The sequence below is a fragment of the Aricia agestis genome, chromosome 11, assembly GCF_905147365.1.
Source record: "Aricia agestis chromosome 11, ilAriAges1.1, whole genome shotgun sequence".
In the NCBI taxonomy this organism is placed as follows: domain Eukaryota; kingdom Metazoa; phylum Arthropoda; class Insecta; order Lepidoptera; family Lycaenidae; genus Aricia; species Aricia agestis.
Genome location: NC_056416.1, coordinates 7,902,348 through 7,927,233, shown reverse-complemented (window position 1 = coordinate 7,927,233; position 24,886 = coordinate 7,902,348). Strand labels below are relative to the sequence as shown.

Here is a 24,886-nt window from a genome sequence, read left to right as displayed (position 1 = left end):
TATACAATTTACATAGAGTCTGGCTCAATGCTGTTTCCTCGTGGGTTCGCCTTGGCTTTGCTGACATTGCGGTTAATTTGGTACAGTTCGACATTGACACATCCGCTGTTTATACGCGGAAGTTCGCGTGTGTTAAGGTCTAATCACAACGACATTAATCGAAACATTCGTAATTTAAATGTATTATTATACGATTATTAATCTTTTGGCCCACTCAAATTTATAGGTTGGCAGGTTAGCCAGACATTAGCCACGATCCTGGGTCCAATAAGGATGTTAAAATAATGCACTCGGCATTGCATCTTAAGGTAAAAGCGAGTGCTTTTGATAAAAAGTTGTGATTGGGTAAATTGCAAAAAGGAAATGCGTTACGTGATATTGCGCACATACTGTCTCTCTGTGACGATAAAGTTCAGCATTATTTTCATTTTGTAACAGTAACCGATTGCACTCAACGTGGAAAACATGAGGAAGTCACCGACTATCGGTTCCTCGCGCTAATTTACTAAACCACATATTGCCGACCCATATTTACATAAAGGCCAGTTTCGAGGGCAAATTCGAAGAAAAACAAAAGCTTGACAGCTTATCTATCCATAAAAAGGTACAGACCGGTAAAGAGAATGAGATTACGAAAAGGCATTTTCAATCGGCGAGCGTTTTTGATTGATGGGTTTGGACCAGGGGCCCCTCGGAGTAGCGAGCTGCGACCTTGGCCTTGGTGGTGCCGAATCACGAGGTCGCCGCGATTGAGCGCGTCCGGCCTCCGCGCCGCTCGCGATATTCACACTGCCACGTCACGCCGTACTTAAATACCTGTGTTATGAAATTGTTGCCTTAACTACGCAGTTGCCGAGTTTATAAACATATGACGTGTTTAACCATAACCGCCCTTGAGTATTCGCTCCACTATTTCTGATTAGGATCCAAAATAAATAAGTGATAATGATCCAAAATAAAATATTAGCAGCCGCAGCAGATTTTTAGTCACTGCCCCTTGGATATTAAAAGAAAAGACAATTTCGGAAGTAAAACTTTTAGAATGTAGAGTATTATCGTCGACTGTGACAAATGGTTAAATTAGCGAGTGGGTATATAACGCCACGATGTCACCATCGCTGCGCAGAAGCCCACGAGGTAATTGACTCCGGCTGACCTCGCGCGCTTCGGCACCACTCGCCACCGCTCGGTGCGCGTCGCCGCGTCGGCGTCCCTCAAAACTGACAACGTATCACTTGTCAATGTCACGTATTGGTTTTTGGCGCAGACTACTGAACGCTACTGGTCGCCATATTTTTCAAACTTTTTTACTGTGCGAACACGCTGCCGCGTGCCGTAAGGTAACGCCGAAAATAAATGATATATGTACTAACAGGAAGTTGATTCATAGGCAGATTCCCTATCTGCCTACCTGGTTTAGTCGCTTTGTGTCAAATCCAGCCGAAAGATCACAATCATTGAATTGACATAATCCGACCAACGTTGGTCTGTTAACTGCCTGGAAATCAATTCCTCGATGGTATGTATGGGTAGCAACAGGTATTAGAACTTCAGTAGCTCATCTGTGTAGTTTTATATCAACGTCGTTGTCGAGCAAACGTCGTCAATGTAAAGCATTGTCGTCATATTACCGGCAGACATACCATAGGTAGAGTATAAATCTAGAGCAGCATTTCCTAACGCTCCAGTCAGCTTTGTAAGCAGTTTTATAACTACGTAAATAATATATGAAATACTATCCAACGTCGTAATACCGGTTTCATGTTTAGGTTCATGACCCTAAAGATACATTATAAATAGAGTGTTATAGTTACAGGCCCCTAAATTAGTGCTATTCGTGAGTCAAGGCTGGACTGGCCACATTTATATATGGGTTCAAATTGTAAACAGTAGGTTTAATTAGCTACACTAAAAGGGCCTGTTTCACCACTTCCTGATAAGTGACGAATAGGCTATCCAACAATTAACTTGTCAGATCAAGTATGGAGAATTTGTCAAAAAAGTTGTGAATAGCCTATTGGGCACTTTATCAGAAAGTGGTAAAACAGGTCCTTAGTCAACATAATATGATTTTAGAAAGAAGTTGCTTACAGCGACTTCTAAAGATTCCTTTACTAACATTATCATTAATTGGCATCAACTTTTTACTAACGTCATTCTATAGAAAACTTACAAAGTTTACAAAAGACTACTTGATACAAACTATAAAACAATGTCACATCGTGTTCATTTTAAAATTGGTAATCTGCTAACTTCCTAACACTAGTAGATTATTACGTGACATTTCAATAGAATCGTTGAGAGATATTACGCGGTAGTTCGGATGGTGATGGTACATCGCGCATGCCTCAGCGAGACCTTGACCGGGGCAGCGCTTGCGCGTTCTACCGGCACCCTCCACGTGACTTCCAGAGAATTTCCACTTTCGTATTTGTTTATTACGCACGTAATAAATACGTATATAGAAGCTAAAGACATATAGTGTAAAACCATGTTACTTGGCAATGTTTGTGTTTCTATTTATATGACCAAACATGTAAGAAAAACGGTAATTACTGAAGTTTTCATCATTGTCTTCTAGTGTCCAATATCATACTTGTTTATGCACGTCTTTATAACATTATATTACGAGTATATACTATAAATTGGCGTAACTAGGATCCTTGATAATGTTTGTTTGCTCACAGAATTGATATATTATTTTAAAAATAATGATTGTCCTATTATGATCGTGGTCGCAATATTCTTTATATTAATTATTAAGTTTGCATACTACACAGAGTTGGACATATGGAAAAACGGCAAATACTTCGATCATCATCGCGATATTATAAAGTATTACATAATATTCGAAGTAGGGTAACTCGTGCATAATAGCACACAAACAGGAGATTACTCACGGGTGATAATGTAACCCGTTTGTGGGGGCACGCTCCCATTGTGGCCTGTCCTTGGCGAGGAAGGTCGTCCTATGACCATTGTCCTTTTTGTATGGACAATTCGAATGTTATTTGCTCGTGTACGAGTTTTTGTGTTATAAATCACGTCGTACTTTGTAACAAGTACTTTATGAGTTACCTTGATTCTAGTATTTCATACAAAAATACAAAATTGATGCCGTCTTGTTCTTTGATTGATCTCTATTTTTTTTCTTTTAAATTATCATCCCTTTCTTCAATTACATGTATTATGAAATTATAATTCTCTAATTAAATCGAAAACAGACTGGATCAAAGCTGGAACAAAGCTGCATTAATGTAATAAAATATCGTAAATTTTTATGGCAGTAAACAAAAAACCTAAATCCTCAAATCCGGAAGCCGTAACTCACAGGGTGCGCAAACTTTTTGTGTATCGTAAAAACACATCCGATATCGACATGGTTAAAAGTCCCATCCTAATAGCCACGTCACTTGAACAATGCCAATAATACATGTGGCTACCGACTGACTACGGATACTTTTTTGCACAATTATTACGAGCCGAATTCTACTTTGCACGTCAAGAATAAAGTTCATTTTTCATTGCAGCCGGTAAACAATCTACGCAGTAATTCGATATTCGCGCCCGGTATTAAAAAGTGAGGGTATAGGAAGGAAGTAAAAAAATAACATCCACTTTCACGCAATATAATTGTTGACCCCATATGGCTTGATAATATTACATTGTCCTTTGTTTATCACAAGCTAAGATCTATATATATAAAAGAAAGTCGTGTTAGTTACACCACTTATAACTCAAGAACGGCAGAACAGATTTGGCTGAAAATTGGTAGGGAGGTAGCTTAGAGCCAGGAGACGGACATAGGATACTTTTTATCCCGTTCGACAGCGTTCCTGTGTGACTTGACATGAAACGTCAGTCACTATAAAACGTGGTATAACAAAAAAGAATCAGACTTGGAATAACAAAACGAAAATGACAGCTATGTAATTGACGTAAAATGACAGCTATGTAATGACGTATGGATGACAATTTGATATTTGTAAGAAATCAATATTAAAACTATTTCTATTAAATAAATAATTAACAAGTGGATTGAAGTGAAGTGAAGTTTAATTAATAATGCCGCGACCAAGACGATCGAATCTTTCCCGACAAAGCCGTAATGCAAGAAGAATACAAAATACTGCAAATGAAAGGACTGAAGAAGAACAAGAAATTGCACGTGAACAGCGCCGCAATAGTATGGCTCGACTTCGTGCTTCTCAATCACGAGAGCAAAGTGAAGCAGCCCGTGAAACAGCTCGGTTGGCAATGCAGAATAAATGGCTATACTTAAAAGAGTATTATTACATAAAAGGCTATACTTTATCACGCTAAGACTAATAGGAGCTAAGAAATAGAGGAAAATGTGGAAAAAACGGGGGAAATTATATGAAAGGGCTTATTTTGAACGCGCTTACCTCAGGAACTACTGGTCCGATTTGAAAAATTCTTTCAGTATTAGATAGCCTATTTATCGTGAAAGGCCATAGACTATATTTTATTATTCTGCGACTAATAGGAGCGAAGAAATAGAGGAAAATGTGGAAAAAACGGGGAAATTATATTTTTATGTTATTTGGCAAACATGCAGAATAGACCACGTTAAGAGACATAGGCAATTTTTAGCGGAAAAATGTACGGTCGCGTGAAATTCCTAAATTACGCAAGCCAAGCCACGCGGAACATCTATATATAATAAAATCGTAGGAAAGTCAATGCTGCACATTGAATATTTTTGTACAATAAATAATACTTGGGACGTGATCTACTATACTAACGCGGACGAAGTCGCGGGCAACAGCTAGTATTAAAATAAAATATGTATTACAAATATTTTACTAAATTAATTGATTTAGAAATATGTATATAAATATATTTAAAAATACATTAAATTTGTTATACTTCAAATTGTTTTAATAATAATTATTATCACCAATATCATCAATTAATAAAGTTGAAATACATAATAATTTACCTCTTTTGATAAGTACATTTAAAAAAACTGTGCATAGAAGCAATTCAATATGATACAATGTTTATCAATTGAATAAAAAACAAAAAGCGAAAGGGACGCACCTTTCGAGAGAAAGTGGGTACCAGCGCCAACTGCCAAGAGACCCTTAAAAGTTAAAACTTTGTTTACACAGCGATTTGATTGAGGGTTGTAGTACAAGAAAAAATACATATTCGAACCATGGAGAGAAAAAATGTTTTTTTTTTAAATTACGAAGTTAGTGGTAACTGGTAATGTAGAGTTGGCGGCTACGTGTGTCGTAGCCATGTCGTAGCAGTCGTAGCGCGCCTGCGCGGGCGGCGACGGCGGGCGGCGGCGGGGCGGGGCGCGGGGCGCGGGCGGCGGGCGGTGGCCTTGACCGGCCTGCGCCAAAATTTCCAGGTCGTTCACCCACAGCCCACACATAAGCGTCTTTATCTCAAATAAATAACTCTACATTTAGGCTAATTTCGACATTAACTTCTCCGCGCAGAGTTCAAAATAAAGTAAACATCGTAAAGTAGGGTTGTTGTATAAATTAAATTACGTAGGTAAGTAGATACAAGGAATACAGTGCTCCCTATTAAGAAATTTCGCCTCTTTTTACTTGTTTTTGTGTTAACTATTTATTTTTATTTGTTTTCTAAAAGAATGTCGAATTTGCTTACATTTTACCACACTCATAATATGAGACCAGTATACGATAGGAAAATATAATTACATATTATATTACAAACGACTCTCAATATTTCATATTGTCTCTCATAAATAAAAAGCTTATCATTGATCAACATTGAACATACCATAACACAAAGCGCTTATATACCAGTGATCTATAGATATTATAAATAATATTATTGAAGTCTGTGTCTTGACTCTTGCCGTGTAGTGGTAACCGAAAACCATTAGTTGAATTGTTCATCCGTTATGAACTTATGGTATACTTCGTGTGACGTGAAATATCCAATATTACATTAAAGCTATCTGCCATCCCGGGCGTCTACATGAGTAAACATTACATAAAATAATTATTGCTCGAGTGCGCGTTGAACTCATTCCTGGGCGGGTTCAGGCTGTATTTGGGCTAGGCTAGGAGGCAAGCGGGCCGAAATGGCAGCGGGTCAGTCCGTCACGCGGCGACCTACACAGCGCTGAGCGCTCGCCATCCATTAGCTCGAGTCTGTGTTCAAGTTCACTCGCGTTCCATCACCAAAAATATTTTAGTAGTGTGACGCAACCGGCCGCCGCTTCCCACTCGAGCGCTCGGCCGGCTCCCCGTCCGCGCCACTCTCGCGCGACCTTGGCCGCGGTGCGCCCGCAAGGTTCGGGTCTTCGAACTCGGCGCGCGAGGAGGGACGCGGGGCGCGAGGTCCGGAACCCTCCAATGGCCGGCCGCGCACGACTATGCGCGCTCGCGATTGGTCCGCCGACGACGCGGCAATGACCTCGGGGACCGGAGTTCGAAGCGCGGCGAGGCTCGCTTCGAAACATAAACGAAAAGGCAGCGAACGTCGATAGAGGCTAGTTTCCTCTGGCGCTTTAGACGCACCGTCGAAGCGATCGTATCGCGTGGAGCGCCGATCATTTTGCAGACTTTCACTCTTATAGGGAGACTCGCGCGACCACGATCAAGAGTGCGCGCGGCTCGAGCTCAGTTCGTCGATCGAGCTCGAGCGAAGCGCACGCGGCGCGTGTGGCGACAGTTTTGCGCGACAGCGACCTTCATCCTCCGCGACGTGCCGGCCGCGGCTCGGCCTATGCCCTCGTATTCTGTATACAGTGAAGAAGTGCACGGGACACCTGTACCAGAGCAGGGGCTCGGATGTGGCTAACGTGTTGTGCAGTGTGAACAAGACGATTGTTGTTGTTTTGTTATTTAGGAGTATTATATGACTGTCAGTGATGTCTCCGGACAGCAGTTACGGGCGTTACGATGCGCCGCCGTCGGTAGACAATATGATGGGTTCGGCACATAAGGAACGAGAACCAGAACTCCATATAGGTAGACAAATTATTAGTACACCAACATATTATTTTTAATCAGGATATGTTATTCTGTTAATAATTTGAACATTAATAATAATAATATTATATTATACCATCATTATTAATTACAATTTAATTTGGTAGCACGGTTGTACCACAGCCAAGTCACCGTTGTTGAGAGATTTGGAATAAACCACGACAATTTGTTTTGCTTGTTGAAACATCAAATATTGTATTTTTAATATTATATTCTGAGTTCTGACGCCTAATAATATTATAAGTATTATAATATATAACAAATACTACAGTAATTTGTAAGGTAGAAAATGATAAAATCTTTAAGAAACTATATAAATAGTTATTTTCTAATTCAATTAATCAAATTAAAGTTTTTCACGCATCAAATATTAAATCTATAAATTCAACGCTTGTTAAAAATGGTACATTGAGTGAAACTAAAAAAAATTAATGGTCAAAATCTTGATAAATGAATCGTACTGCTTTATATTGTTTACCCTATTAAAGGGGTTAATGTGTGTTCACAGAGCCTAAAAATACTCGTAGAACGAATGTATGATTGATCGATTGTTGAAATCGTCGGCGAGGGCCAGGAGAAAACAATTAATTTAGCTTTGTGCAAAATATATACAGTGCTCAGGCGAATAATGTAAGTCGTTTGTTCCCGTGCAAATCGATGGGGTTCGATACAAACTGCGGGGATCCTTATATTTGCTTTCAATTCCTAATGATCTTATCGTTTATAGATTATTATTTCAATTTCTATTGAATTCGATAAAAGAGTTAACAGTCAAAAACGGTTATCGAATCATTAATAACATTTTCTGTGGATGTAACAAAGGCGCATCGGAGTCGTTATGTTGAGTTCAACAAACGACTACTTCCGTCTGTACACCACTTTTACTTTCCTCTTAACTTGCTCACTAGTACTACTCGTAACTCGCAACGTACTCTACTAAATTTTAACCTACTACAATATACTATGTACACTATACAGGAGCTGTGATAATATAATAATCATTTAATCTGTACTCCACACATATCAGGTAAATCATTCGGAAATGAATATTAGTTCTACTCTTATAATAATATTAGTCACGTCTAGTATGCTTCAAAAGTAGAATGATTTAAATTCCAATGCTAGAAAATGCGATAAACTCATTCAAGTATCTGACACTACGTGATAGTTTGATAATGAACATGTAATTATTTATAAACAAACGTCGCTGTGACATAGTTGCGAAGCGCAGCACGGCACGCCACCATTGCGTTACGTGTACGTACTTTCTCGCACTTTCCTCGCGCTCTTAATTGACGTAACGAGCGACTCTCACGCGCGATCAGAAAAAACGCCTGTTGCATCACAACGAGAGAAATTATACGATTATTTTAAATCTTAATGCTCCAGTTCACCCTCGTCTCCCTAAATCTCCATCTGCCGAGCGGTCTCTAAATAGAAAGTAACGCCATAGAAAGCGATCGTTTCGTGCGTTAACCCCGAGAAATCAGAAATAGAAAGTTCCTCCTAAATGCCGGGCTCCTTGAAATACACAAATATCAATAAAGGGAAAGTGAGAGCACACGGGAGAGCTCGGCCGAACCTGTTCCCGCGCCCCGCTCCCGCCCCCGCCCCGCCCCGCCCTCGCCTCGCTTTCCGTCTAATCCCGTCACGCACACGACTACCTAATCACTGACCTACTGTAAAAAAGTGTTAAGGTCACACATTATCACATCTCCGTTTTTTTGATCTGGTATTTAGGTATCTGGTCGAGTAGTAAAACTTTATTTGAGGTTTGTTGCAAATAATGCGGTCGACTTGAGTTTAATAGACGCGCGCTCGAATTATGCGTTTTATGTAATTCGATACTCCTTACAGAGTGAAATACGATTTTCCCTTATATCGCTCGATAGACATCGTCTGATCCACGAGGTAACACCCGACCATTGTGTCAGCTGAATGTGAATGTTGGAATACAATTAACAGGGCAATGACTTATTTAAGTGTAGAGACATACGCTTTCTAAAATAACTATTCAATATCAACAGCACGCAACTGAAGCGCTTACATCATTGTGATTTACTATCGACTGATCATACTAACTAATGAAATATGCACACATTTACTAATCATAACACTTCAAGTTATATAAGAAATATAAACTGTAATACAAACAACAAAAGATGAAAATATTATTGCAGACTTTACAATCCGTATTTTGGGGTTGCTGAAGGTCGATTAGATATTTATAGCAATCACGTAAACACGTGTATATTGTAACATAGTAAAAGTCATTCCGATAACATGTTTAGTGTTTGTAAACACAACTCTGAAATATTGAGACTTGGCGCTTGCACTGCCGTGCGCCCGTTTCGAAAGTTAGCATTTGGTCAATTCGCGCAACTTTTTAAGCACTAAAAATACAGCAACTTCACCTAACCATAAAATATACCAACAACCTAATGATGATATTATAATATCATAATTCGTTTGTTTAAAAAAAATTAAGAATGACTAAAAGATCCGAAACATATTTTTACATGAAACATGAAACTACTTACATGAAACTAGATTTTCAGGCATTTACTTATTAAGTAGAAAGATGTGGTACCAGTAAGAAGGGTTTTAAAGATATGTTTGTTTTGTTACAGAGTTCGATGGCACGACAGTGCTGTGCCGCGTCTGCGGTGATAAGGCCAGCGGGTTCCACTATGGCGTCCATTCCTGTGAAGGCTGCAAGGTAATTAACACTATTACTATACAGCTTGAAAGTAAATACTAAGATATTATCTTAAATATAACTACATATTATTAACGAGGAATTTGTGTTAAATAATTGTAAAGTTGTAGAGTCATCAGTCAAGTAATGTTAATTGTTTTTTTTTGTACTTTCGTCGCAACAGCATGCTCATAATACGCGCCATGTCCAGCACAAACCGCAAATATCGTTTGTTTCGTGAATACCCGATGCATATTAAATCAATAACGTAGTAGGTTAAGGTCATTTCTCCAATGATGAACATAAAATATAGAGCCGACGATTTCCGCGTTAACACTTAACGCTACCTTGTACAACACCGATTAGGTAATACATATTTATTAGCGTATACTCTATATCAATCATTTTTTCATACTCGATTAACTTTTCAGAATAGGGTACAAACCAATAAAGTAGAGCAACGCGTATGATATAACTTACGAGTTTAATTTAGATAATTTCATACCAAAGATAAGTAACAGCAACCCGTTACCTCGATGCTCGTGTTTTGGCCTCTTATTTATAGAGAAACTGGAAGTAGTGTGTAGTGGAGACGGGGAGCAAGGCCGAGCACGCGGAAGACAGTCTCTCGATAACAAAGCGCGGCCCTGGGCCTGGTGCTCGTGTCCAAATATTCGTCACCTCGATTTATCATTCTGACTATTTTGTTTCCACTAAATCAGTAGGTCCACTCAAATGACGTAACGTGAATTGCGTGTGCATAATAAGGGCATAAGGGCCAACGTATCGATTTTAAAACGGTGTCGAATTTCGAGGGGTGCCGTGTACCTGTCGCGTTTGACCCTGGCGCCCCAATTCTACCTGTCCGAAACTCACACGGGAACGGGTCGTCCTCGAGTTTTTTTTTATTGTTGTGGAATTTGTAAGGCGATGAGTTTAAGAAATTGTCTCGAAGTTCTATATTGGAGCAGGGCTCCCCGTCTGTGACGTCACATGCGGGCCGGTCTCAGGCTCTCAGACTACATCCCGCATGTTGTTTCCTTTGCAGTTACACACATTAAGTTCATCAAGCATTCTTCAACCGTCTGATACATCTTTGTATTTCAGAATAGTGACATGTCTTAAGCTCATTTTTAATGCTTAGCCTTAGCATTCTACGAATTACATAATTAAAAATGCAAAGTTATTTGAAGAATTTCATAATTCCCTTATCCGGGTTTATGGTCCCAATGGTTTGACCCCAGTGCCCAACGATGGTGCGACATAAAAATATACCCAATATCAATCTTGTAACATTGCGACTATAATATCCAGATGTAAACAACTTTCTAAACGAACGTTAGACTTACGTAAGAGCTGAGAGAAATGGGCTTTCTTTTCGCCGCCTTTAAATCGTTGTTTGAAGTTATTATTGTTACGTAGTCATCTCGTAAAAAGTAATGTGTAAAGTGGGCTCATTTTGCGCTCATAACGAAACATAGCACGCTAAATACTTAATATATTTTACTGAATTTCTTACATTCTAAAATATTAAGGCACTGAAAAGTATTTTGTATAATTGTTCCATTTTTGTCTTTTTCCTACAGTTTAAAAAAATATTTGTTTCCGACAAGTACATATTTAAAAAAAAACGAAGTTTCAGTACCTAAACTTGAAAGTCACTACGAACTCTACGCTCTACATGACGTCATTAGACTCGAACCACCTTATATCACAGCGCGACAACAGCGCCAACTGGCGACATGAAAACGAAATTCATGACGTAGTTCAGCTATTCGCCGCTAGGTGGCGCTGCGCTAATGCTAGCACTTGTCTCTACACCGCGTCGACGAAAAATGTTGAATGAATGGTTTTTACGGCCCACTACGAACGCGGGGTGTACGTTGGTTGTATGCGCAGCGGTGTCAACGACCTCTTGTTTATTGCTTCAAGTTTTTTATAATATTATTTTTTATTTAGATCTTAATTTAATTTTATTTAAGTTTGATTTACTGTCAAATCTTTAAAAACGTTAACTAATTATTATAACTTAAATATACCAACAGTAAATGAGGTCTTACACGTGTACACGTGCCCTGATTAACGTTGAATAATACGTTCGAATATTTATTGCTAGTTACTAACTTAACTTTTGGGTAAAAAGTATTACATGAAGATATTTTTTTTGTATTTAAGTAAAAAATCGATTTAATACATAACGTCTAGTATTAACTATAAAATAAATTATTACCCAATTATTTATTTTAGACAGATTACGATTTCTGAGAATGAAAATTTTCTTAGATAGTGTTATGTAATAATAATGATTGCCAATTTATTGCATTTTTTTGCTTTTTCACATTTATCATCGTCGACTACAGATACTTACTTGTATATTACAAGTTAATTACTTTTTAATTAAAGTCTTTTCATGTATAATATAATTTAGTAAATATATTTTTCATATATTTACTAAATTATGTATACCGTTCAGCGTTTGAATACTTTCTAGAACACAATTGAGGCTAAGCATTCAAATTCATAAATCCATCACCACATATAAGGAAATATAAAATAATCCGAAACGGTACTTTTTTGCAAAATAAAACCTCTTTGGTACGATACGATCTGTAGCAGAGCGGTTTCTTTGTTCGCGGTGGCCGACATATTTCCCGGTAGTGGGTCGCTCATTTTCGGCACCGCGAGGTCGGTGACCGCTAGCGCAGCCTCTCCCAGCCGTAGCTGCGGCCGACGTATGTACGCAACATGAACGTAACCCACATTCAATTTGAACTGCCAGCTTTAGGTTCGTTGATCCCGCGATCATTATTTATCGAGAACATCCCACGTCTGATGGTTTCCTGCAGATGTTACCACACGTAGCATTTACAGCTGATACGTCAAGACATTTGTTTCCCAATGTATCTCACATTGGGAAACAAATGTCTCGAGTAAGTATGTAAGCTACGAAATTGTTGCTAAATACATATATAAAAAGTATAGATATAGAAATGCCAGGGTTCAGTGAATTGTACAAAAAAAATATCTCTAAAAATTATATTTACAAAATATATATCAGTCGATCTTCTTAAGTACCGTATTTATACTTGGTATCGCCAGTCCTACAGAGCGGATAAAATTATGTATAATAAAAATTAAAATCTAATTCGGACGTGAATCATCTATAGACAGGAATAGGGACCGAGTTATTTGAGGATACATTTCTATATTTAATCGTGCGTACCAACAGAAAACCCATAAAAGTGACTAAGACCGATTTGTAGGTCGCGACTCGCGAACGCTCCTGATATGAATTCTATGAGTCAGTGTGAGTCAGCGGCTTTGTTATCTATAACATCTGTGCAAGAGCTGGCCACTTCCTCGGAAGCCGTGCGTCAACAGTCATCGCCCCAGACCGTTACTCAAGTCACGAAACACCGTCAGCCGTCACAGATTCACCGAGCACAACACTAATAAGGACTAGCGAATACGGTCGTACCAAATAAATACACCCATTGTAACAAATAAATACACTGTAGGTAACAAATATCCGGATAACCGAGTTACGAGGAAAACACACAAACACGTCGCGGTAATCACGCACGTGCGTGAATTGGGTTTTATTCTAATGACGTGTAAACTAATATTACTAACATAGAAAATTAAAGAGTTCATTTGGATATTAAAATACAATGTACGCGTTACACATGTATGGAAAAGTATGTCAATGTAATGATTACAAAAAATGATCCGGTTACCGCGGGTGGCTACACTGGCTACGTTACAAACGCAGATAGAGCCGGCCCGGCCTAGATTGCAATTACGAAATGATCATTTTTATCTCATAAACATATTTCGCCATCTCCCCTAACGCACCATGAATCGAAAATATTACAAACGGCGACAAAAGAAAAATATCCAAAAATATCCTAAAACATTGGAATTCTCGAATGATATTTTTTAGAAAGGTATAACACATTATAGCGACGAAATAAGGTCAGTCACTCGAGGTCGTTCACCTCGCCGGAGCTATATTTGTGTATTTACGATTTTGATACGTTTGCATTTAAAGCTAAAATGAACACGAATCGCTAGTAAAGCGTCGTATTTGTGTCAATATGACGCCTTCGCATAATGAGAGAATTCATATAAGCGTTATATAGTGCGGTGCGAGCGTTTTGAAAAGGTTTTGTTTTCGCGGACCGGGGTCGACGACCGCGCGGCCGGTCACTGCCCGAACTGCGACCAATTATGGGCCACTCGTACAGCGCACAATGGATCGATGGCAGCGCGAATTGGGCCACCGACCTGGGCCGCCCGCCCCGCGCCCCGCGCCCCGCGTCTCGAGCCTCGCGCCTTCCTTACTATGCACCATTCGATCTATTATTATCATTAAATTAATATTATTGTACAATAATGACATAACAACTGTATTTGTATGTAACTGTATGCACTTTGAGGATTGTACGATTACACTGTTTTTCGAGTATAGGGCAGATTAGTAGACCAGTAATGGAAAAGTCATAACTTTATTGTTGTAATTAGGCTTTAAATTCTGTGGCAATCAATCGACCTTACCTGATAATACTTAAGAAAAGGTAAAGTCGGTTATATTGCTACTTCGTAACCGTATCTCAGACTTACAAAACTTAGGTAATAGGTGAAGTCCTGAAAACAAAACTTACATGTTTCACCTACTCGTGTAGTACTAACGATAATAATTAAATCGATGCACCCCTAGTAGAGTAGCGCGCGCGCATTGAGGTAGGCCGTGACGCATAGCCGACGTCACCGGCGTAGAGGCGGTCGTTGCCCCGCGCGGGTCGCGTCCTAGCTCCCGGGCTGTGCGAATACGCGGGGGAGGGGTGCATCGTTATTGTGCAATCGAGTGGCCGTCGACCCGGGGTGAACGCCCTCTCGTCGCGACGCCGCTGGGATGCGCCCGGCCTATATCCGGCGCACCGGTGCAGCGGCAGCGGCAGCGGCACATTCTAGAGCGGCGCGGACCGTTAGGAGCGCGCGGAGGAGCGCGGGGCGCGGGCGGCGGGGCGCGGGGCACTCTCACTTTCTCGGTTGGGTCGGCGGCCGGCAAGTAGGTCGCGCGGGTAACTGCGCCGCGCCGCAGCGCCCGCACAGTCCGCCGTCGGCTGTCGCACGTGTCGGTGCAGCGTACCTCCATATCGTGCAGTAGCGTAGTGAGCGGGTCTCGTGTCGGTTGTGCTAGCGTGCGGTCTGTGAATGGTGCTGGACATGTCGTGCGGTGCGGAGCTCCGCGAGCGGCACTCGGTGCTCGTGAGCATGCTGGAGGCGCGGCGCGAGTCCACGGACTCGGGCTGCTCCAGCGACGAGAGCGACCCCGAGCGCGACTCTAACTGCAGCTGTGATCCCCAGGGCTTCTTCCGCCGGTCCATCCAGCAGAAGATCCAGTACAGGCCCTGCACCAAGAACCAACAGTGTTCCATCCTAAGGATTAATAGAAATCGGTGCCAATACTGCCGATTGAAAAAGTGCATCGCCGTCGGAATGAGCAGAGATGGTGAGTTAAATTTTTTTTTTTGCTAAAAATTAAGAGAATAAATAAAAAAATCTGAGAAAATAGAATAAATTTTAAAATTTGTTTAATATTTCAAATTGTATTTGTTTTCAAATTTTATTATTTATTCTCTCTAATTTTATTACCGTAAATGTGTGCTATAAAATTGTAGTTTTCAGTTAAAGCTCTGAAAATGTTCATAATTTAAATACTACTCGAAACAAAGATAGAGCTACGTGCAGGCAAATATAATTGCAATTTGCATATACGCAATCAGTAGCGTAAGGTCGTTCACGCAATCTCGCGTAGATATTCTGTCATCTTGGCGCGCGGCACGCGGAGCGCCAAGTGGGACACGTGAAGTGCGAGCGCCGCAATCGACAGATCCTATTTCGCGAGCGGCGCGGGCGTGCGGGGGCGGCGTGCGGGGTGCGCGGGGCGCGGGGGGGCGGTGCGGGAGGTCGGTTATGCAAGCGCGGGTGAGCGCACGCTAAGCGGGTCGACGGCCGCCGCGTAGCGCTCAGCTCCGCGCGTTGCGACATTTTTACCTTGCTTATGCATACTTCGACTCCGGCCGGTGAAAGCGGAGAAAGGTGCATTTCGTAAGTGTGAGAGTGAAATTTATGTTTTCACTTTCGTACGGTGCAACGCCCTCTCGCAACTTCTGTAATAGGAGAAGCATTAACAATTAATACATTTATTATTAATTAATTATAGCAGTATCCGAAAATATTTGATAAATATTTTGTAGACATAAAAGTATTTATGGTAGGCTCTTTGACTATTATGCAATTTTATTCTAAATAAATTTTTATACTATATTTTTCAAAATTGAATGATTTTAAAATTTATTTCATATAAATAAAAATAAAATATATTATGCTAGCTTGATTAGAGTTCGCAAAAGGTTCTCGTTGAAGTCTTACCTATGAATGAGTCGCGCGCTAGTTCGGCTACTCGCCAGTAGATGGCGCTTTGGACACTGAACTCTACAACTTGAGTTCATTGAATAATCCTATTAAGACAATTTGTTTTAAATTAAATGTTTTATAATTATAATTGTAATTATAACATTATTATCAAAAATATAACAAAGTGGAAAAACATACAAGTGGTCTGCAAAACATAATATATATTGAGTATGTATCTACTTCTAATGGAATTAAATATTCAAAATGTACGTTTAAATAACTTTAGTTTTTTGATAATTTGGCCTAAATATGCCATTTTATGATTATAGATGACTAAATAATTAAAACATAATTTAATTAGAAACATAATAAATCATATTTTCCAAAAAAATAGAGCTAACTCTCGTTTCGAAACCTATACTTCGTAAACAATTCACACTAACTTGATATATTTATACATGTATATTTAAGGCAAAATTAATTTTCTTAATATTTGCATTTATTTGGCTCGTTACAACCATCTATCTGTAAAACATAATAACTTAAACACGTTGAAGGGAAAGTTACTAACAAATGAAATGTTTTGCGAATTGCAAATGAATTCATTTAAATATCTAGGTGTTACTTTTATTATATGTAAATCAATCACGTTTTCAACAGTCTTTAAAAAAGGAAGTCATTATATTTCATTATTTAAAGATAAAAATTTAAATCCACCCAAAAGCAATTTTGCCGCCCAAACTACTAAGTAATGTTTAAGTACCAAAATTTAACTTTACAACAATTTGAAATGTCTTTACCATGTATATTATCAACAACACACACAAACGCAAAACTGTTCTTAATTAGAGGTTAATTAGAAAAGTTTCGCCTCCTGTCCCTCTTCGGCCCTCCCGAAACCTCTAGAAATGGCCCCGGTGCGCTAAGAACAACCTCAGGAGCGATTTAGAATGGTAACAGTTAGCGCGGAGTGACACCGCGGCCGCGGGGACAGGGGCCTGCGCGGAGTTTATTGACGGTGCCCTCCCCCCCTCCCCCCGCGCGCCGCACCGCGCGCCCCCCTCCTCAAGTTCAAGGTTGGCACGGCGCGCGCCGCCGCGCAGTGCGAGGGAGTCCGGCCCGCGCATCGGTCGTCAGCCCTCTACATATCGCTATGTCAGAGCGTCGCGCCTCACTTCGCCCCGAGAACTCGACTCTCGCTAGCGACTCTCCATGCTAACGTCAAACGTGTCCGTGCGAATAAAAACAAAACATTGGATTTCAAGTGTGATTTCGGATTTCAGTGCTTCGGTGCAAACACTACGTGCTATGTGACACTATAGAATAGTCATTAAATATTTTAGTTACCAAAACTTAGTTATCAGTGGCCCTAGGCTGTGAATACCCTAGTTGTAATTAGTGAAAATATTATGGTCTCAGATATGGGTGAAGATTTACCGATTTTAAAAGGAATTCTCAATGGAGTTGTCAAATACCACAATGCTCGTACGTATTATTTTTATGGTTATAATTATTTATATTTTAATTACGGATGCACTTTTTTTTCATTTACAACTTCAAGAAGATTGATAAGCGGTCATCGATTAATATAATAAAAATATTATTATCAAAATAAACACTCTTTATTAATAACTTTATTCAGTGTTTATCAATTACTTGAAAGTTTTTTTATTTTTTTTTATTTTCAACTTGTTACAATAATACTTTACATTTTGCCAATTCGTTTATACTCGTATTTACTGAAAGTAAAAGAAGAACTTTGCTTCTCGAATAACTTTGACTTAAGACTGTCTACTTACTACCGTGTTATCAATTAATTTGATATTATGAATTAATATTAAGACATATTAGTAGGTTTCAGTTTAGTATTTTTATAGAAACATAAAATAAATGTATGTCACAAAAAATAGGTACATACAACAACATACAAGTTAATATTATACGTCCTAGGCATATTATGGGGAGGTAGAGATACTCTACATTGCATTGATATTTTTCTACGAATAATCTTTCATTAGTAACAGTTTCCGTCGTCGATGAAGATTTATTTGGCTTTCGTTACGAACAATAGGTCAGGCCATCTGGTGTGCCCTACTTTAGTTAGGGAAAGTCGGGAGAAATGGCGAGAGGGCGCTCTCAGCTTTCGTTTTCAATCGTGCGCCGCGCTCAAACACTTTCACCGCGCGCGCGCACGGAGGCCATAAGCGACGCTTTCGTGCGCGGTCTATACTACCTTTCGAAACGAAACACATCTAGCGCGAGAAAGTCGTAACACTTTTCGAGCGCGACCTCGCGGTTCCCGCATTGTCACTCGTCTCTAGAACTAGTTCACTCGATGGGACGTCGGTTCGGATCCGATATTTTTAAACGAGCCAGACGAGGGTCGCCGGCGGCCGGCCGATGAACTCTCACCCCCTGCAGTCAGCTGCGCTCGCACATGGCTCGCTCTCGCACGAGCGGGCGCCCGGCGACAGCTGCGACGCGTGCGTGCGCGACCTCGCTCAACAATTATTCTATTTTAATGTCGTTCTGATCGAAATTTACTTACGGTGGTTCTCCTTTTGTTGTAGCTGTGAGATTCGGGCGCGTCCCGAAGCGCGAGAAGGCGCGCATCCTGGCGGCGATGCAGCAGTCGTCGTCGTCGCGCGCGCAGGAGCAGGCGGCCGCAGCGGAGCTCGATGATGCCCCGCGGCTGCTGGCGCGGGTGGTGCGCGCGCACCTTGACACCTGCGAGTTCACCCGCGACCGCGTGGCCGCCATGCGCGCCCGCGCCCGTGACTGTCCCACCTACTCTCAACCTACTTTGGTAAGAATCGCTTTCGATGAATCCGCAATTTGAAATTTATTTATCGTCGAGAAATCGCCGCTCGACCGAAATCGACGTTTTTTACAACTTTCTTTTTTTGTCGTAGGCGTGTCCGCTGAACCCGGCGCCGGAGCTGCAATCGGAGAAGGAGTTCTCCCAGCGCTTCGCGCACGTCATCCGCGGCGTCATAGACTTCGCCGGTCTCATCCCCGGCTTCCAGTTGCTCACTCAGGACGACAAGTTCACGTTGCTAAAGAGCGGTCTATTCGACGCCCTGTTCGTGCGCCTCATCTGCATGTTCGACGCCCCCCTCAATAGTATAATCTGCCTGAACGGCCAGCTAATGAAGAGGGACTCCATCCAGAGCGGGGCCAACGCGAGATTCCTGGTGGACTCGACTTTCAAGTTCGCCGAGCGTATGAACTCCATGAATTTGACAGACGCGGAGATCGGTCTATTCTGCGCCATAGTCCTCATCACGCCGGACCGTCCCGGCCTCCGCAACGTCGAGCTGGTGGAGAGGATGCACGCGCGGCTGAAGGCCTGCCTGCAGACGGTCATTTCGCAGAACAGACCGGACCGGCCCGGCTTCCTCCGGGAGCTGATAGACACCCTGCCCGATCTCCGGACGCTGAGCACGCTCCACACGGAGAAGCTAGTCGTGTTCCGAACAGAGCACAAAGAGCTGCTTCGGCAGCAGATGTGGGGGGACGAGGAGGGATGCCCGTGGGCGGACTCGGGAGCCGACGAGTCGGCGCGGAGTCCCATCGGGTCCGTGTCCAGCAGCGAGTCCGGCGAGGCCGTCGGCGACTGCGGCACCCCCCTGCTCGCGGCCACCCTCGCCGGCAGAAGACGACTCGACTCCCGGGGCTCGGTGGACGAGGAGGCCCTCGGTGTCGCGCACCTCGCCCACAACGGCCTGACCGTCACCCCGGTGCGGCCGCCGCCCCGGTACCGCAAACTGGACTCGCCCACCGACTCCGGCATCGAGTCCGGCAACGAGAAGCACGAGAGGATAGTCGGCCCCGGCTCCGGCTGCTCGAGCCCGCGCTCGTCGCTGGAGGAGCATACGGAGGAGCGGCGGCCGCCGGCGCCCGCGGACGACATGCCCGTGCTAAAGCGGGTGCTGGAGGCGCCGCCGCTGTACGACACGTCGTCGCTCATGGACGAGGCGTACAAGCCGCACAAGAAGTTCCGCGCGATGCGGCGCGACACGGGCGAGGCGGAGGCGCGCGCGGTGCCGCTGACGCCGTCGCCGCAGCCGCACCCGCACCCCGCCAGCCCCGCGCACCCCGCGCATCCCGCACACCTCGCGCACTCGCCGCGGCCGGCGCGCGCCTCGCTGTCGTCGACGCACTCGGTGCTGGCCAAGAGCCTGATGGAGGGTCCTCGCATGACGCCGGAGCAGCTCAAGCGCACGGACATGATCCAGCAGTACATGCGGCGCGGGGAGTACCGCGGCGCGTCGCCGGCGCCGGAGCCCGTGCTGGAGCTGCAGGTGGACGTGGCGGACGCGCCGCTCAACCTGTCCAAGAAGTCGCCCTCGCCGCCGCCGCCCGCCCCGCGCGCCTATATGCCGCGCATGCTGGAGGCGTGAGGCCGGCCCGCGGAGCCGCCCGTCTCCGCCCAGCCCCGACATACTTTAAATTGAATAAACTATTGTAGTTAATTATCGTTCGCAAATCGGTTAATATATTATATGTGATAATTCTTTTAAGACGTGTGCGTGCGTGGCCGGTGCCGGACGAGGAGAGCGCAATAGACTGAAACATAATTTAAGACTATATAAGTATAATTTATAATGCAATGCAGCGCCGGTCGCGGTGTGTTTTTGTGTGTATTGTAAGTACGTATGTGAGTGTGCTCAGTCATTTGTTTGTTAATATAATGACAGGTTGTCGAATTAAAATAAAACAAAGTTGTAAAATTATAACATTTTTGATTTGAACACCCTAAAAATACTTTTAAAATACTCTATAAATGCAGCTCAGTCAAATTACATGACGAAATCTTACAAGGTTAATGACGCTTATCTTTTTGGCTAGTAACACTCAAAGGTTTATAAGAAAAATATTGAATATTAAATTATATTAATTAATTTAAAAACAAAAAAAGACACTGCCTGGCATATCTACCTAAAATACTGCAAATAGTAATCAAAAACGTATCTAAAACAGCAGTAACCTGACAGTACATAAAAAGCCTCGTTGTTGCACAAGTAAATGATAAACGATAGGTAATATAGGGAGGTCATTGTCCAGCCGCGGCGGTGACGGTCACCACTCTAACTTGACCCTACAAAATTTCCGCCTTCCGCATAGATGCCACTTCCTTGCCTATGAGGAAGACATTGACGGCCATATTGGTCACATAAAATATAAATCGCTTAATTAATTATCGATACACCTTCGGCGAGCTGCTCCGTTGCTGTTTCCAATGGACGTAAGTATATGCAAAGTGTAAGTATTAATCAAAAGTAAAAGTACCTTTTTATGCTCTCTATAGCATATTGGCATAGCCTACAAATACAAAATATGAATATTTTAAAAAATACCAATAAAATTTTGTGAAACGAGAAAAACAAGAAAGCAAACAAAAAGTACATTAAAAAGCTGATATACTCGTACAAGTATTATTATTTTGATTAGAAGTAGATCAAACAATATTAATATGCCAATTATAATATACTGTACGAATAACTAGCACTAGTATTTAATTATACTAGGGGAAAAAAAATTGTATGGTGCATACCATATATGCATTTTTGCCACTTTTCTATATCAAACAGTATACTAAGTTCTGTAGAGTCTAGGCCATTCTGCACTAAATTCATCAAAACAATGTTATTAAATCCGTTTTTGGAACGAATTTGGCAATTTCTAGAGGCCTTTTAGAGCAACAAAAATGTTGAGTAATCAGACTTATGAATACAAGACAATAAACTATCACACAGAGGTTCATGGATACTAGTTCGGGGTATTTCTACATTGGCATGAATCTTAGCGTGTGTTTCTTGGGAACTGAATTTGGTAATACGATCTCAAGCTCTTAATAGACAATAAAAACCTCATAAGTCTTATCAATTTCATGAGTCTTATGGACATTCGAAAAGTCGGGCACGGTGGCACCCGATCTCTTGCCAGGCGTATCGGTCATCCGTGGCTGGACTGCTTTCAGCCAAACGAACCGGTGTGGGAAGCCGGAGGAGGAATAAAACAATCTGACTCATCATTCTATTATACCGCTTTCAGATCATCCGATTTCTTTAACGCAAGAATAATATGCAACATACCTAGTACTTAAGGGGCCGGGTGCCATCGAAATTCTCATACATACGTAATACCTAAATTATTTTCTCATACGAAAATATTTAACATGTTTGAGTTATTTTTCAGCTTAAAATAGTAATTACCTAGGTTCCTGCGTAAAAATTTACTACAAAATATTTAAACACTAAAAAATATAGTAAAACACAAAAATATATATAAATAAATAGTAAATTTATTAAAAAATATTTAAATACTAAAAAATAATTTTTAAACTTTAAATATTTTATAGTAAATTTACTATTTATTTATATATTTTTAGTGTTTTACTATATTTAGTGTTTAAATATTTAGTAGTTTTAATATTTATTTATATATATTTTTTTTTACGCAGGAACCTAGGTAATTACTATTTTAAGCTAAAATTAAATCAAACATGTTACATATTTTCGTATGAGAAAATGATTTTGGTATTACGTATGTACGAGAATTTCGATGGTACCCGGCCTATGGCTAACACGTGTCAGCAGTCATATTATATGTTAGCTGTAAAAAAGCGTCTGTCTATGTTTGATCACGGCCTTAAACTCTTTATACAATCAAAGAAGATAATAGAATCCTTAGGGGCTGTTCACCACTTCCTGATAAGTGCCGGATAGATTATCCACCACTTAACTTGACAGATAAAGTAGGGAGAAACTGTCAAATAAATTGTGGGTAGCCTATCCAGCATTTTATCAGGAAGTGGTGAAACAGGCTCTAAGGCTCGATTTGTATCGCGCGAACGAGCGGTTTGGCCGCGTGCACGCCGCTATTTACACTTGCTTGTGATTTCGAGGTTTAGCGGCCAAGCCGCTCATTCACGCGGATGCATATAAGTCGATCCTTATGGTCATTACATAATAGTCAATTAGCTGATATGTGACGTACCATGTAACTCGCGCAACAGCGGCGTGAGCATGACCTGTAAAAGGTTTTTCCTGTTTATTTTAGGTATTTTTAATTGCGCATTGCGAATACTCGCTCGTCAGACATAGTACTACCGATATCTAAAATATGTAAAATAAAGGTTGTTATTGCCATAAAATGATACTTAATTTACGGAAACAAAGTAAAAATGGCAAAAAATGGCAAAAAAACCTATAATTATCTTTTTATAAAAAAAATAAGTCTTAAGTAATTTTGCAAGGATTTTTTGGCTCGATAAGACATAATATTATACGGGTACTGCTACGAAATAATAAAAAATCACGGAACTTCCTATTATATAGACTAAAGTATCTTGTTTTTCTTCAACCTACCGTACATTTTCGCGTACCTACCGGTTTACAAAAGTTTGCCATTTTTATTTTAATACGTCCGTCTTTATACTTTTAAATCAATCGCCCTTCCGTGTGCCAATACAAATCTATTCAGAATTAATGAAGGTTACACGGTTAGCGACGACTCACAGCTATTTTAGCATAGAATGTGGAAGTCAAATAAAAATATATTTCGCAGCCTTGGATTTTAAAAAACAATTAGCCTAGAATTCCTTTTAAATAGTAGAATGTGATCTCGTCACTGAGAAACTAATTGTGACTCTGTCTAATAGTTGGGCATTTTTGTAGAGGTAAATCACAAAAAATATGGGATATATGGAAGGTTTGCAGGTCGTATTGGTTCGGAAATACTACTGGTGACAGTTCATTTCAGAGTTTTACAGTGCGCGGCTGAAAATTACATATTTTTTTTTTTTTTTAATGAAATATGGGGGCAAACGAGCAAACGGGTCACCTGATGGAAAGCAACTTCCGTCGCCCATGGACACTCGCAGCATCAGAAGATGCTGCGAGTGTCCAAGGGAATAGGGTAATAGGGGAGGATAGGGATGGGAAGGGAAGGGAATAGGGGAGGGTAGGGAAGGGAATAGGGTAGGGGATTGGGCCTCCGGTAAACTCACTCACTCGGCGAAACACAGCGCAAGCACTGTTTCACGCCGGTTTTCTGTGAGAACGTGGTATTTATCCGGTCGTGCCGGCCCATTCGTGCCGAAGCATGGCATTATATAGGTATATCTCAAACATTCAATCAACTCTTTTTAAGTTCGTCGCGTACTGTAAGGAACAGGACGAGATTGAGTAGTGTCAAGTTAATAAGCAAGCATTAGTTGGATCTAGTTGGATCTATTAAACTACAAAATGGTTTCCTCATGGAATGTCAATATCGTTGGTGTTACATTTTATGAGAGTAACATTTTTGCACTTTAGTAGGAAAGGACTGATTCAAACAAGGAACTTCATTGCATGAGAGTTGCATCACAATCTTCTGGAAATATTTTGTTTATATTTGTAATGAGGTATAACTATTTGTGTATAGTTTAAAATGTAATGTTGGCTGTGTACATCTGACATTAGCGGCTATTGACCGGTAGCGGCGCACCGGCGCACTGCGCCGCGGCCCTGCACTTGACTCCTCGCCCGGTGCATTGCCCGCCCCCACACCCCCCCTGCCTGCACACCCCCCATCCCCGCCCCCGCCTGTTATGCTGCACCCGTCCCACCAGCCTCCGCATATCCTTCGAAAGGTCATCCCGCTCCACCGCCGCAAATGTCACGTAGGGTCAAAATATTACGCAGTTGGTTGAAGATCAAAGGTTATTGGAATTGTTCCCGGTTCTTCGGGGTTCAAGCGCAAAATAAAAAGGAAC

At 41.5% G+C, this 24,886-nt stretch overlaps 1 protein-coding gene across 5 annotated transcripts in view; it reads left to right on the top strand.

Moving 5' to 3' along the window:
• The window catches only part of LOC121731590 (ecdysone-inducible protein E75), a 107,703-nt gene extending 86,843 nt beyond the window's left edge, over positions 1 to 20,860 (top strand). For 3 of the 5 annotated variants that reach the window (XM_042121082.1, XM_042121084.1, XM_042121085.1), the window contains exons 2-5: positions 9,635 to 9,723; positions 15,073 to 15,217; positions 18,696 to 18,931; positions 19,038 to 20,860. In XM_042121082.1, coding sequence (XP_041977016.1) covers positions 9,635 to 9,723; positions 15,073 to 15,217; positions 18,696 to 18,931; positions 19,038 to 20,528 — 1,961 coding nt within the window. In that variant the 3' untranslated portion in view covers positions 20,529 to 20,860. Of the gene's footprint in view, positions 1 to 6,626; positions 6,984 to 9,634; positions 9,724 to 15,072; positions 15,218 to 17,204; positions 17,611 to 18,695; positions 18,932 to 19,037 lie in introns of those variants that run through there. The other 2 variants (XM_042121083.1, XM_042121086.1) reach the window with 2 other exon arrangements.
• The last annotated feature ends 4,026 nt before the right edge of the window (positions 20,861 to 24,886 follow it).